The sequence below is a fragment of the Procambarus clarkii genome, chromosome 1 (genome assembly GCF_040958095.1).
Source record: "Procambarus clarkii isolate CNS0578487 chromosome 1, FALCON_Pclarkii_2.0, whole genome shotgun sequence".
Classification (NCBI taxonomy): Eukaryota; Metazoa; Arthropoda; class Malacostraca; order Decapoda; family Cambaridae; genus Procambarus; species Procambarus clarkii.
Window position 1 is genome coordinate 39457804 of NC_091150.1, and position 16019 is coordinate 39473822.

The 16019-nt window shown below is 43.1% G+C and overlaps 1 protein-coding gene across 13 annotated transcripts in view; it reads left to right on the plus strand.

Moving 5' to 3' along the window:
- qvr (protein quiver) overlaps window positions 1-16019 on the plus strand; it is a 435902-nt gene that overhangs the window by 255368 nt on the left and 164515 nt on the right. For 6 of the 13 annotated variants that reach the window (XM_069337924.1, XM_045765310.2, XM_069337841.1 and 3 more), the window contains exon 1: window positions 3409-3807. The exons of the other annotated variants lie outside the window; for them this stretch is intronic. In XM_069337924.1, coding sequence (XP_069194025.1) covers window positions 3759-3807 — 49 coding nt within the window. In that variant the 5' untranslated portion in view covers window positions 3409-3758. Of the gene's footprint in view, window positions 1-3408; window positions 3808-16019 lie in introns of those variants that run through there. 13 annotated transcript variants of the gene reach the window in all.

The window sequence follows — 16019 nt, forward strand, 5'->3', positions numbered from 1 at the left end:
CCGCCTCCCGGGGCCGCCGCCTCCCGGGCCGCCGCCTCCCGGGCCGCCGCCTCCCGGGCCACCGCCTCCCGGGCCGCCGCCTCCCGGGCCGCCGCCTCCCGGGCCACCGCCTCCCGGGGCCGCCGCCTCCCGGGCCGCCGCCTCCCGGGGCCCCCGCCTCCCGGGCCGCCGCCTCCCGGGGCCGCCGCCTCCCGGGGCCCCCGCCTCCCGGGCCACCGCCTCCCGGGCCGCCGCGGGCGCATTGTGGCGCCGGGAACACCAGTGGCGGCGACCGCTATCAACACCGCTGGCGAACGATTTCATTAGCAACTGCGATCTTCACCTTGATTAGATATATTTAGAGCAGGAAGAGGAGATGAAGGAGAGAGGAAGAGAAGCAGAGGGGGAAACTGGAGGATGAAAGTTATTATAACACTCACGTAGACGCGTACACAGAGAAAGAGAACATGAGATGAGCAGAGAGACTCTGGCTAGAACTGACTACCAGCTGCGGGTGAGCACGAACACCCGCCAGCGACCCGCGGGCCGGGCGTCCACCACCACACGCCGGAGAACAACCGCTCTCTCTCTCCATCATGCGCGCAAAAAAAGGGAAGATAAACGATAAACAAAAGCGAGAGTTGGACACCTAAGGAAGAGGAAGAGGAACACGATAAAGTCAGAGGGGATGACTGGGCGACCCGGCCTCCACAATGGTAGTACTTGCAGCAACTGTTGGTCAAACGTACAAAAATAAACTGTTAGACTAAAAAAATATCAGGTTTCTACTATTGGGATAATCTAAATGGGGAAGTAAAACACTGGAACAGTACTATAGTTAAAACTTATGAAAAAAGGAAACTGAAGAAGGCCTATTTTATATATATATATATATATATATATATATATATATATATATATATATATATATATATATATATATATATATATATATATATATATATATATATATATAAATAGCTCAAGCTGTAAACTCAAGTTTACAGCTTCCACCTGTCATGTCTTGGACTAATGTGTCTTAATTTAAGAAGGATGTTCTCGTATACCTCGTCTTTTCCTCTCAGAAAAAAGTGCCGGAGAAAGTAATTAGACTGATAATAATTGAACACTTGAAGGCAACCATGACAAACTTGGTTGAGTAATAAGACTCAACCATTTTTATGACTTAAAAAAAACTGAAAAAAGAAAGCTGGGTTGACAGAACTTTCCTAGATTGTCAAATAGCATTAATACTATAATACTATACTAATACAAGACGCTGGTGTCAACCTGGAGAAGCAAGCTGGGATACCTGGATAGATGCTGTGCTGGGTGAGGGAGTACCTGAAGGGCAGAAAACAAAGAGTCAGAGTCATAGCGAAGGTTTCGAGCTGGAGGACTGTAAGAAGTGGAGCCCCTCTAAGGCTCACTCCTTGGAACAATGCTTTCCGAATTGATGTGAATGACCTGCCTGAGGGAGTGATCGAGGTCACATACAGGTCACGCACAGCTAGTCAGGAATGTAAAAACCGAGGTGGAGTGCAGGAAGTTAGAGACCTCGACAAACTACAGGAGTGGGCAAACCAATAATTGCTAGAACGCAGTCCCAGTAAGTGCAAGGTAATTAAGATGGGAAAGAGAGAAATGAAGCATTTTTCCTCCATAAGGGGATGACAACTATAGGAATCAGAGAGACGAAAATAATTATAGTGGATATAATTGCTACACTAACACATATAGCACACATCAACAGGCGGTAACATCAGCAGCATATGGGACGCTGACATACATTAAAATGTAGTTTAGAAACTTAAATCAGGGTTATTTCAACTCAGCCGACACAACCTTTGTCAGACTAATGCTGAAATATGCAGCACTGAGCAAATAAAAAAATGATGAGAGGTTTGTAACATGATTAATGACAGAGCTGAGATTGGTTCAGCCTCGAGGATATTATTAGGGAACCATAGATCTCTCAATCCTAGGAGAGAAGAAACATCGGGATATGATCACAACATACACGATACTGGGGAAATGTAAAATTGGACAAGGAGAGTCTCTTTAAACTGAGATAAAGTAGGATGAGAGGACATAAGAGGAAGTTAGACACGCAAATGAGTTGAAGAAGTACAAGGAACAACTTGTACCCCATACGAGGGGTTAACAAGTGAAGTGCACTCAAAGAAGCCCTGGAACCCACCTCCATCCATATATTTAAGGCCAGATTCGACAAACAGAAAAATGTAGCCAGAATAGTTGAATTATCTGGCAACAGGTACAACAGGGCTATGAGGCAGGGTAGACACCGCTAGATCTCAGTTCCTCATTGACACTGATGGGTCAGTAATTGTGGTGGTGGTGGGGTTTTTTTTTTTTTGCCTGGATATTCCTGCGCGGGCCCTAAGCCTCTGGCTGGCCCACTAAGTGTTGCTTGTTTCTGTTTTACTTGGGCGGAGTATGAGTATTTATGACTCGTATGGTCGCCTCAGTAAGATTTTGCCATATGTGTTTAACAACTTCTTCTGCTCTGTTGAATCTAAGTTGAAATCTTAATGGGTTTGTAACTGTGCACTGTGTTAAATAATGTTCCAGTGGTTTGTCGGGCATTTCTCCACAGTGTTGACATTTCCTCTCATCTTCCGGAACCTGTAAGCCTATTTCCCATGCACATGGGTATCCAAGCCTGATGCGATGTTAGTGTACTTCTGTTGTTCTACTGTTCCCTTTCATCAAACTAAGTGGTTCGTAGTTGAATTAATTCTTGTACCAACCTGCAGATCCTGATGTTGCAACTGCTGCGTTGTGATCACTGTACATCTTTTGCATTGCTTTGTTTCTAATTACTTTCTTCATCTGTGATAGACTCTGTGGTATGTAAATGTCAACATTTCTTCTCTTAGTTGCAAGTTTTGCAGCTTCGTCTGCAATGTCATTTCCTATTATTCCCACATGACTTGGCACCCAGTTGATAAGTACCCGTCGGCCTTGTCGTTTGAGTGTTTGCATTAATAATATGACATTTGTGATCAGATGTATGTTATCACATACGTGTTCTTGTTGCAAGGTTTCAATGGCGGTTCTCGAATCTGTATGTATGATAACATGTTGTCGGTGTTCAGCAAGAGCATGTTCCGAAGCCTTTTGAATGGCTAGCATCTCTGTTTGTAAAGTTGAACATCCGTTTGAGAGTCTCGTGGTGGTGGTGTGGTGGTGGTGGACTTGCCATCGCCGCCACCACCACACAGCCACCACCACCGCCACCGCCGCCACCCGGCCCCACCACCACCACCACACAGCCACCACCGCCGCCACAACCAGCACACAGCCACCACCACCACCACCACCACCACCACCACCACACCACCACCACCCGGCCCCACCACCACCCGGCCCCACCACCAACACGCTGCCCGCACAGTCGGAGTTGTGACTGCGGCCAGTGCGGCTGTTTCCCCTCTCTCTCCGGCGCCCGCACCGCTCCCGCTCCCGCCCACACCGCCCGGGGCAGCAAGCCTTCAAGGTTGTAATAAACCTGCAGGAGATAGTGACTCCCCCCCCCCCACACACCACCACCATACGAGGACCTGTTCAATGGGAGCAGTAGTTACAGTGCCTGTTTAGTGGCGGCCGCTCCCTTAAGCCAGCAGCAGACAGTGCTAGAGAGCAGAGAGGGAGGGCGGTGTAGGGCAGACATGGTGCAGAGGCTGGTGTAGGCAGCCGTCACCACGTGACAGTGACGCAGCAGGACGCAACAGTGACGCAGCAGGACGCACGTCACCATGCCGGCGACGCACACCTCCCGGCCTGGCACTGTTGCCGTGGCTCTTGGTCAGTATCACAACATAGTCGTGTTGGTCAGCCACTTGGGCTGGACGGTAGGGCGACGGTCTGTCTTCATGCAGGTCGTGGTTCAATCCCCGATCGTCCAAGTGGTTGGGGGCACCATTCCTATATCTCCCCCCTCCCCTCCCTCGTCCATCCCAAATCCTTATCCTGACCCCCTTCCCAGGCCTATATAGTCGTAATGGCTTGGCGCTTTCTCCTGAGAGTTCCCTTCCCTTCGTGTTTGTTTGTTTGTTTGTTTTTCTCGGAATTATCTCTCTTTTTTTTACAAAACAAAATTTTGATGTGAAATAGTTTTTTTTTATAACGCTATATGTTTAACACACACACACACACACACACACACACACACACACACACACACACACACGCACACACACACACACACACACACACACACACACACACACACACACACACACATACACACACACACACACACACACACACACACACACACACACACACACACACACACACACACACACACACACACACACACACACACACACACACACACACACATACACACACACACACACACACACACATACACACACACACACACACGCACATACACACACACACACACACACACGCACACACACACACGCACACGAATCTTGTATAACATTTACAATATTTTCATCAATACATGTGCTTCTCCTCCACACAAATGTCTCAAGGAATACTGTAAATCCTTTTGGCCTTGAGAGTTATAACTAGCGAGTAGTTATAACTCGTTAGTCATAACCTTGTGCAGTGTGATCACATTGTGAATCACAGGCAGCTATATAGCCTCAGACACTGCATAAATAATATCATATATGCAGGCGATGAGTCACAATAACGTGGCTGAAGTATGTTGACCAGACCACACACTAGAAATTGAAGGGACGACGACGTTTCGGTCCGTCCTGGACCATTCTCAAGTCGATTGTGAGTCGACAATTGACTTGAGAATGGTCCAGGACGGACCGAAACGTCGTCGTCCCTTCAATTTCTAGTGTGTGGTCTGGTCAACAATATCATTTATATTCCTAAATCAACATGGAGACCAAAGTCGTGGACTGGAAGTAGGGAGAAGTAGTAGTAGATGCCACAGTATGGTCACTATGAGAGGGGAAAAACACTCGTAGAAACTAAATGGGATAAAATCAATAGCGCGAGACCTCGTCCCGCCCTGCCTCCTCCTGCGGCACCTTCTCACCCGTTGGCTAAAATGGAAGATAAAATACTCGAAACGGGAAATCTTAAGAATTTCTTAGTGACAAAGCCACTTAATTACAGTAAAAGGGATTATTTAATTATATATAATTACAATACTTATAATTATATTTACAATAAATATTACTTTATATTTTTTATATAATTACAATATATATAATTACATAATTACAGAATTACATTACAAAATAACAAAATACCGAATAATTACAAAATTACAGAATAATTATTACAGAATTATAATTACAATAAAAGGGATAAAGGGATTATTATGAGGCACTTAGAGAGGATGCACTTTGTAAAGGAACAGAAGCGTGGATTTAGAGGGAAAATGTCATGCCAAACAAACTTAATAGAGTTCTATGATAGAATTATCAAAATACAACACGAAAAGAAAGGCTGAGTAGATTGTATTTTTCTAATCTGTCAAAACGCATTCGATACCGTTCCTCAAACCAAAAAATATGCTGGGATAATTGGGAATTAAGACACTGAATTGGGTAAGGGAGAACCTAAGGGACATAAAACAAAGGGACTGAGAAGGTGTAACGCTGTATAGAGATACAGCAGTTAGAGTCCCCTCAAGGCTCTGGAAAGGAGCGTGGCACTTTGAGGGAGAGAGCTCGTGGGTGTCAGTGTTCACAGTTGATGAGAAATGTGAAAAAACGAGGATGACTGCAGAAAGTTACCTGAAGACTTTGAACAACCACCAGGCGTAGGGAAACCAGTGGTTACTATAAGTTGTTCCCAGCAAGTGTATGGTAATGAAGGTGGAAAAAGGAAGAAAGAAGACCAGAAGGGATCTTCACCATTATGGAAAGACAACTGTATTCCAACACTTAACACCAGTAATACACATTAACAGGGGCTACTCTGCCCCAGAACTGTCCTCCTGGACCACCCTCCCCCCCACTCACTGCGGCCAGCACCCCCCCCCCCACACACACACCCAGGACCCCCCCCCCCACACACTGCAGTCAGCACCACAACCCCCCTCCCCAGGACCACCACACACCCCTGGACCCCCTCCAAACTGCAGTAGATAACGATACAACATAACAATATAGGAACAGTAATTCCTTCACATATACAGAGACACGTAGCAACCTTTATTGTGAATTATGAAGCCCCCTTTGAGGGAATAATTTGTGTAAGCAAGACCATAAGGGACTAAACTGTTTTGTTTATTGTGACTCCTTGTGACAATAGCCAGGTTATTGTGACTCCTTGTGACAATAGCCAGGTTATTGTGACTCCTTGTGACAATAGCCAGGTTATTGTGACTCCTCGTCTGCAAGGGAATACAATGGTTGTAAACTAGGTGTGTGCTTCCTTAGCTAACATAATGTTTGTCACCGATTAGAAGTGAAGTTTGTGCCTAATGTAAAGAAAACTTTTTTTTTTGTAGAGAGGTTTTTGGAGTGAAGGCACTTGGCTATTTGAATCCTATTGTTGCACAGTGCTGCACAGTGTTGCACAGTGTTGTACAGTGTTGCACAGTGTTGCACAGTGTTGCACAGTGTTGCACAGTGCATATAATTGTGCAATATTCAAGACTTTGAGTCAAATATGGTAATGCATTTTTTTGTTCATTTTATATTCTGGTTCATTTTGAATTATTAATTTTTCTTCTCTTTTCAAGACTGAATAAATTCAGCACTTTTAAAAGGGGACTTTACAGGATATATCTGTCTTTGTCACCGGATGCTTAACACTTAACACTTAACACTTAACACTTAACACAGGGGACACAGGTGGAGACTTAGTACCCACATGAGCCACAGGGACGTTAGAAAGAACTTTTTCAGTGTCAGAGTAGTTAACAGGTGGAATGCACTAGGCAGTGATGTGGTGGAGGGTGACTCCATACACAGTTTCAAATGTAGATATGATAGAGCCCAGTAGGCTCAGGAACCTGTACACCTGTTGATTGACAGTTGAGAGGCGGGACCAAAGAGCCAGAGCTCAACCCCCGCAAGCACAATTAGGTGAGTACTTCCTAAATCATCAGCATCATTCCTGGGAAGAACTGATCAGTTCCGCGTCATGTTCCATAATGGGGGGTATATATCCCCCGTCATGTTCCATAATGGGAGTATATATCCCCCGTCATGTTCCATAATGGGGGTATATATCCCCCGTCATGTTCCATAATGGGGGGAATATATAAGAACATAAGAACATAAGAACAAAGGTAACTGCAGAAGGCCTATTGGCCCATTCGGGGCAGCTCCTATTCTATAACCACCCAATCCCACTCATATACTTGTCCAACCCGCGCTTGAAACAATCGAGGGACCCCACCTCCACCACGTTACGCGGCAATTGGTTCCACAAATCAACAACCCTGTTACTGAACCAGTATTTACCCAAGTCTTTCCTAAATCTAAACTTATCCAATTTATACCCATTGTTTCGTGTTCTGTCCTGTGTTGATACTTTTAATACCCTATTAATATCCCCCTTGTTATGTCCATTCACCCACTTGTAAACCTCTATCATGTCGCCCCTAACTCTTCGCCTTTCCAGTGAATGCAACTTAAGCTTTGTTAATCTTTCTTCATATGAAAGATTTCTAATTTGGGGAATTAACTTAGTCATCCTACGCTGGACACGTTCAAGTGAATTTATATCCATTCTATAATATGGCGACCAAAATTGAACTGCATAATCTAAATGGGGCCTAACTAGAGCAAGATATAGCTTGAGAACCACACCAGGTGTCTTGTTACTAACGCTGCGATTAATAAATCCAAGTGTCCGATTTGCCTTATTACAAACATTTATGCATTGATCCTTTTGTTTTAAATTCTTACTAATCATAACTCCCAGATCCCTTTCGCAATCCGACTTCGCAATCACAACACCATCTAGCTCGTATCTTGTAACTCTATCATCATTACCTAACCTCAGAACTTTACATTTATCAGCATTAAACTGCATCTGCCAATCCTTTGACCATTTCAAAACCCTATCTAGATCAACTTGAAGTGATAGTGAGTCCTCCTCCGAATTAATTTCCCTACCGATTTTCGTATCATCGGCAAATTTGCAAATGTTGCTACTCAAACCTGAATCTAAATCATTTATATATATTATAAACAACAGAGATCCCAGGACAGAGCCTTGAGGCACTCCACTTACAACATTTTCCCACTCTGACTTGATTCCATTTATACTAACTCTCTGTTTCCTTTGGTATAGCCATGCCCTAATCCAGCTTAATATAGCACCCCCAATACCATGAGACTCTATCTTTTTAATCAGTCTTTCATGTGGCACTGTATCAAAAGCTTTGCTAAAGTCAAGGTATACAACATCGCAATCCTTACCACTATCAACTGCCTCAACAATGCTAGAATAAAAAGATAACAAATTTGTTAAACATGAACGGCCATTTATAAAACCATGTTGAGACTCAATTATTAATTTATGTTTTTCAAGATGAAGACGAATTTTATTTGCTATTATAGATTCGAGTAACTTTCCCACAATAGACGTTAGGCTAATTGGTCGATAGTTAGACGCAAGTGATCTATCTCCTTTCTTAAAAACTGGTATCACATTAGCAACTTTCCAAAACTCTGGCACTCTGCCTGACTCTATTGATTTATTAAATATGGTTGACAGTGGGTCACAAAGCTCCTCTTTGCATTCTTTAAGCACCCTGGCAAACACTTCATCCGGCCCTGGGGATTTGTTTGGTTTGAGTTTTACTATTTGTTTAAGAACATCCTCCCTGGTAACTGCTAAACTCGTCAACCTGTCCTCGTCCCCACCCACATAGACTTGTTCAGCTGAAGGCATATTGTTAAGTTCCTCTTTAGTAAATACAGATACAAAATATTTATTAAAAATACTACTCATCTCTTCATCACTATCTGTTATTTGACCTGTATCAGTTTTTAATGGACCTATCCTTTCCCTAGTCTTAGTACGATATAACTGAAAAAACCCTTTAGGATTTGTCTTTGCTTGCCCTGCTATGCGAACTTCATAGTTTCTTTTTGCTTTCCTTATCTCTTTTTTAACATTTCTAACCAGTTGTACGAATTCCTGTTCTAAAGTGACCACCCCATTTTTAATCCTTTTGTACCAAGCTCTCTTTTTACCTATAAGGTTCTTCAAATTCTTTGTTATCCACTTTGGGTCATTAGTATTCGATCTATTCAATTTGTATGGTATACTACGTTCCTGTGCTTTGTTTAGAATATTCTTAAATAAGTTATATATTGAATCCACATCGAAATCCCCATTTAAGTCACCTATCGCTGGGTTCATGTCTCGCTCCAAGACCGGCCCACACCCCATACCCAAGACTTTCCAATCAATTTGACCCAAAAAATTTCTTAGGCTATTAAAATCAGCTTTTCGAAAATCTGGCACTTTAACAGAATTTTCTCCTACTGGTCTATTCCATTCTATGCTAAATCTGATTTCTTTGTGATCACTGCTCCCTAGCTCACTCCCTATTTCGATGTCATTAATTTGCGTTTCCCCCGTCATGTTCCATAATGGGGGTATATATCCCCCGTAATGTTCCATAATGGGGGGTATATATCCCCCGTCATGTTCCATAATGGGGGTATATATCCCTGTCATGTTCCATAATGGGGGTATATATCCCTGTCATGTTCCATAATGGGGGGTATATATCCCTGTCATGTTCCATAATGGGGGTATATATATCCCTGTCATGTTCCATAATGGGGGTATATATCCCTGTCATGTTCCATAATGGGGGTATATATCCCCGTCATGTTCCATAATGGGGGGTATATATCCCTGTCATGTTCCATAATGGGGGTATATATCCCTGTCATGTTCCATAATGGGGGTATATATCCCTGTCATGTTCCATAATGGGGGGTATATATCCCCCGTCATGTTCCATAATGGGGATATATATCCCTGTCATGTTCCATAATGGGGGGTATATATCCCTGTCATGTTCCATAATGGGGGTATATATATCCCTGTCATGTTCCATAATGGGGGTATATATCCCTGTCATGTTCCATAATGGGGGGTATATATCCCTGTCATGTTCCATAATGGGGGTATATATCCCTGTCATGTTCCATAATGGGGGGGAATATATCCCCCGTCATATTCCATAATGGGGGTATATATCTCTGTCATGTTCCATAATGGGGGGTATATATCCCTGTCTTCTTCCATAATGGGGGTATATATCCCTGTCATGTTCCATAATGGGGGTATATATCCCTGTCATGTTCCATAATGGAGGGAATATATCCCCCGTCATGTTCCATAATGGGGGGGTATATATCCCCGTCATGTTCCATAATGGGGGTATATATCCCCCGTCATGTTCCATAATAGGGGGTATATATCCCCGTCATGATCCATAATGGGGGTATATATCCCTGTCATGTTCCATAATGGGGGGTATATATCCCCGTCATGTTCCATAATGGGGGTATATATCCCCGTCATGTTCCATAATAGGGGGTATATATCCCCGTCATGATCCATAATGGGGGTATATATCCCCCGTCATGTTCCATAATGGGGGGTATATATCCCCGTCATGTTCCATAATGGGGGTATATATCCCCCGTCATGTTCCATAATAGGGGGTATATATCCCCGTCATGTTCCATAATGGGGGTATATATCCCTGTCTTGTTCCATAATGGGGGTATATATCCCTGTCATGTTCCATAATGGGGGGTATATATCCCCGTCATGTTCCATAATGGGGGTATATATCCCTGTCATGTTCCATAATGGGGGTATATATATCCCTGTCATGTTCCATAATGGGGGGTATATATATCCCCCGTCATATTCCATAATGGGGGTATATATCCCTGTCATGTTCCATAATGGGGGTATATATCCCCGTCATGTTCCATAATGGGGGTATATATCCCTGTCATGTTCCATAATGGGGGGTATATATATCCCTGTCTTGTTCCATAATGGGGGTATATATCCCTGTCATGTTCCATAATGGGGGTATATATCCCCGTCATGTTCCATAATGGGGGTATATATCCCTGTCATGTTCCATAATGGGGGGTATATATCCCTGTCTTGTTCCATAATGGGGGTATATATCCCCCGTCATGTTCCATAATGGGAGGTATATATCCCCGTCGTGTTCCATAATGGGGGTATATATCCCCCGTCATATTCCATAATGGGGGTATATACCCCGTCATGATCCATAATGGGGGTATATATCCCCCGTCATGATCCATAATGGGGGTATATATCCCCCGTCATGTTCCATAATGGGGGTATATCCCCCGTCATGATCCATAATGGGGGTATATATCCCCCGTCATGTTCCATAATGGGGGGTATATACCCATGTCATGTTCCACAATGAGGGTATATACCCACGTCATGTTCCATAATGGGGGTATATATTCCCGTCATGTTCCACAATGGGGGTATATACCCATGTCATCTTCCACAATGGGGGAATATACCCACGTCATGTTCCATAATGAGGGTATATATCCACGTCATGTTCCATAATGGGGGTATATACCCACATCATGTTCCATAATGGGGGTATATACCCACGTCATGTTCCATAATGAGGGTATATATATCCCCGTCATGTTCCACAATGGGGGGTATATATCCACGTCATGTTCCATAATGGGGTATATACCCACGTCATGTTCCATAATGAGGGTATATATATCCACGTCATGTTCCACAATGGGGGGTATATACCCCCGTCATGTTCCATAATGGGGGGTTGTTGTTGTTGTAAAGATTCGCTACCTGGAACAAAAAGTTCCAAGTAGCACGGGCTATGGTGAGCCCGTAGTGGATGGGGGGGTAGGGTCATGTTTATAAGTACCTCATATGCCTTTTGGTTGTTTAATGTGCAACGTTTGTATGCAATATTCCCCTCTAATGTTCACAGGAGCGTTCCTTCATTTTTTTTTTAGTATGTATATTTGTTCCTATTATTGAAAGTAATTTTATTATGCCATATTATATTTGATTTGGATTTTTATTTCAATATATTCTCAGATTGTGATGTCTTTAAACTCTATAAGATTGTGACTAATTCGTCTTTAATTCGTTCTTTTGTCTTCAAGAATATCAGAGTTATTTTTTCTTGTCCTCTCTATAGTGTGTTGGTTCTGGGGGAGATTATCACTAAGTCTTAGAAGCTCTCTGATATGTTTCTTCTTCTTCTTCTTCTTCAAGAAGACTTAGTTACTTTATTGGTATATTATTGTTATGTCTTACTCCACTTTACAACTGGGAGTTTGTCAATATTATCTAGGTTTTCAAGATGTTTTCCAAGATGTTTTCTAGGATGTTTTTCAGGATGTTTTCAGAGAATTTTTCCAGTATGATTTCGTTATGACAGCAGGATTTTTCCCGGACCGTTGCATTTAGTAATGATAATAACTGCGGGTTATCTCTGGCAACTTGCATTCCTTCCACCTCTTCCACATCACTTGACAATCTTGCCAACAGATTTGCGAACATTATTTACTACAATTAACTGCTACAATTCTGCCTTAAAAATCAAGATAATCTATTTAGATTCCTTGAAGTTAAGAATGCCTCCAGGTGGAGTGTAGGGATGTGTGCACCACTCTAATTAACGAGTGTCAATTGCTCTCAGAATCTTGGTTATTGCAATCATGTGTTCCCCTCTCTTGAGTGAGATTAGCCCCAGGCGTCTGATCTCCTATTTCAAAGAGACAGACAGACAGACATTCTATAGAGTTTCAGGTTCTCAGTTCACGGGTTCAGCTGTAGCTGGGTGCAGGTTATCTTACTGCTTTCTCTTTCTCTCTATCGAAGCAATATTTACTTATTTGGGCTATGCATCTTTAAGCCATTTTTTCCCGCGTGAAGTTTTATGAATATCGGATGCGAGGTGATCCATAAAGATTTCCGCTACATCCTGTGTGTCGAGTTTCCCTTTACATTCATTCAGGAGCTTCTGAGAGTGTTAGAAACTTGTCATTAAAATGTTGTTTTTGTAAATTCTGCTTTAATTAAAAATCCAGTAACTTGATATATACACTTTTTTCTTCAGCTCTCCTCAAATTAATCACAATTGTTTATGCACTACTATTACGTGTATTATAAAATGCAACAGTTGGACAGAGAATTTAATAAATATCGCAACGATATAATTAGTTTTAATTGCTATTTACACAAGGAACTATTTCTCTGAACACGATAATCTGATGTACCTATGGAGGGGCTAGTGACACGGGTTCGATCCCACCTAATCAAAACAGAATTAAGGAAACTGTTAAAAGCCCATTTGGTCTATACGAGGACGCTCCTGTCGCTATCCACACGAACTCATACATTTCCCTACCTCCGCCTGCAACAATCCAACAATCCCCCACCTCTATTATCCTACCCGGTAATTTTGTCCCATACATCAACACTCCTGTTTCCAAACCAGTATTTACCCAGGTCTTTCTATCAAACGAAACTTATCCAATTTAGATTCATTGTTTCGTGATGTATTTTGGTGTTGATATATTTATAATTATTATTTATTATTTACAATCTTAAATATTTAAATAAATATTTAAATATTTATTATTTATTAATGCACGTCAGTCATGTTACTCTTCAAGACTCTAGAGAACGTTAATTTTTTTGGTTAATCTCCTCGTAAGGAAGGTTCCCAACTCCTGAGATTAACTGTGTCAGCCTCTGTGTGTGCTCCTTAAGGATAATTAGGTAAGGTAATGTTGTGAAATAGCTATGAAATTATGTTCTGACAACTTATAGCTATGGCATCGCGTTTATACCTAAAGCATCTCTTTTTTTAGGTAGCAGAGCTATATGAAAAAAAAAATGAAATATAAATTGTGAGTAGGGGGGAGGGATATCGTAACATGGTATATTGTGAGTGTGTGGGTATCGTAACATGGTATATTGTGAGTGTGTGGGTATCGTAACATGGTATATTGTGAGTGTGGTGGTATCGTAACATGGGGGTCACTGAGTGGGTGGGGTCCAGTCTGTGGGGCCCACTAAGTGGGTGGGGTCCAGTCTGTGGGGTCCACTAAGTGAGTGGGGTCCAGTCTGTGGGGTCCACTAAGTGGGTGGGGTCCAGTCTGTGGGGTCCCCTAAGTGGGTGGGGTCCAGTCTGTGGGGTCCACTAAGTGGGTGGGGTCCAGTCTATGGGGTCCACTGAGTAGGAGGGGGGTCAATCACTGTCTGAGGTCAACACAGTTAGGGGGGAGGGGGGGGAGGGTCAGCACATATCCAAGATCACCGTTGAAGGAGACGCCTTAGGAGTAAAAATACTACGACGTTGATATCTGTGCCAAGTTCCTGAGTCTTACCCTCGCTCGGAGCCCCACGTTATCCTCGCCAATACTTTCCTGTTTTCTCACTCTCAGAGACGCCTCGGGTAACTGATAATGACAGAGAAATGTGTGAGTGTTTGACTATGTGTATACTTTGTATGTGTGTTTAGTTACATGGAGTAGAAGGTTTGGTAAGGCAGCAATAGGCTTAATTAGCATTTTTTGTGAAATTTTTGTGGAATGTAATATTTTTTTGGAGTTTGAGTTTATCAGAGATATTATATATTATGTGAGGTGGTTGTGGAGACAGGTGGGGTGTACCTGGTAGTGTACACCTGGTAAAATACACCTGGCTGTGTACACCTGGCCCGCCGACGAGCCAGATGTGCCCAAGAATGTCAATAAAATAGTCATGTCAATTCATAGTTTTCCAAAGTATTATTCGTCGCTGAAAGAATAAATTCATCAATTACGATTACAATTCCACATCAGCATAAGTTTCCATGAGTTTTCAAGAGTGTTTTCAAAGGTGCATTTTGTCTAATACAACATAATGTATACAATACAGAAACCAACTGTTCCGGAGAAGTGAATTATTCGAGGTCAAGGAAGCTTGTGTCAGGTCAAGCTGCCACAAGGTCAGCTACACTAGACCAGCTAACTATTGACAAGCGCGGGGTAGGAAGCCATCTTGAGAATGTCATTACTTAAGTAAGCACTTCTCGGTACTATTAAGTCCTCAAACCACTTAGATTTTTTTTTTAAGTTTAGACTCTTAAAGGGCATTGATTTTAATTTAAGTAAGGAGTATGTAAAGTTCCAAAGATTAATTTTCCCATAAAAGGTATGCAAATTATCAAAAACTATCCCCCCCCCCCCACCAAAGATATATATACAGGTTTCAAAATGAAGTTCTCAGAACGTGCAGAGTGAGAGTCCGTGCCAGACACGAGGTGCCACGGGCACGGGTACGAGGTGGCACGGGCACGACTAGCACGTGTGTGGAGCATTCTGTGTGCGTGCTTGGGTATTCACCAAGTTGTGCTTGCGGGGGTTGACCTCTGCTCTTTCGGTCCGCCTCTCAACTGTCAATCAACTGATACTAACTACTAATCCCCCAGCAACACATACACACCCAGGAAGCAGCCCGTGACTGCTGTCTATCTCCCAGGCACCTATTTACTGCTAGGTAACAGGAGCATCAGGGTGAAAGAAACTCTGCCATTTTTGTTTCTGCCATCACCGGGGCATCGAACTCGGAGCCTAGAATTACAAGTCTAGACACACAGCGGGGAGGGGGGGGGGCGGGGCCCACAGAGTGGGGGGGGGGGCGACGCTGTGATTGGCTATCGGGAAACTCCACTCACAGAAGGTGTATTTCACGACATTTTTGTCTGTCTGTCTGTCTGTCATTCCTTTTGTTTGCCTGTCTGCTTTACTGCCTGCCTGCTTGTCTGCTCGTATAGTCTGACTTCCTGTTGATTAACCTACTTTCCTGCTTGCCTGCATTCTCTCTTGCCTGCCTGCCTGCCTGCTTGACTTTATAATTCCCTGCCAGCTCTACTGCCTGCCGCCCTGCTTGATTTTTCTGTTGTCTCTTTGTCTTCCAACTTTCTTGCCTGTAAGTCTGCCTCTTTGCCTGTCTGCTTATCTGCTTGCTTACCTCCTTCATTGACAGCA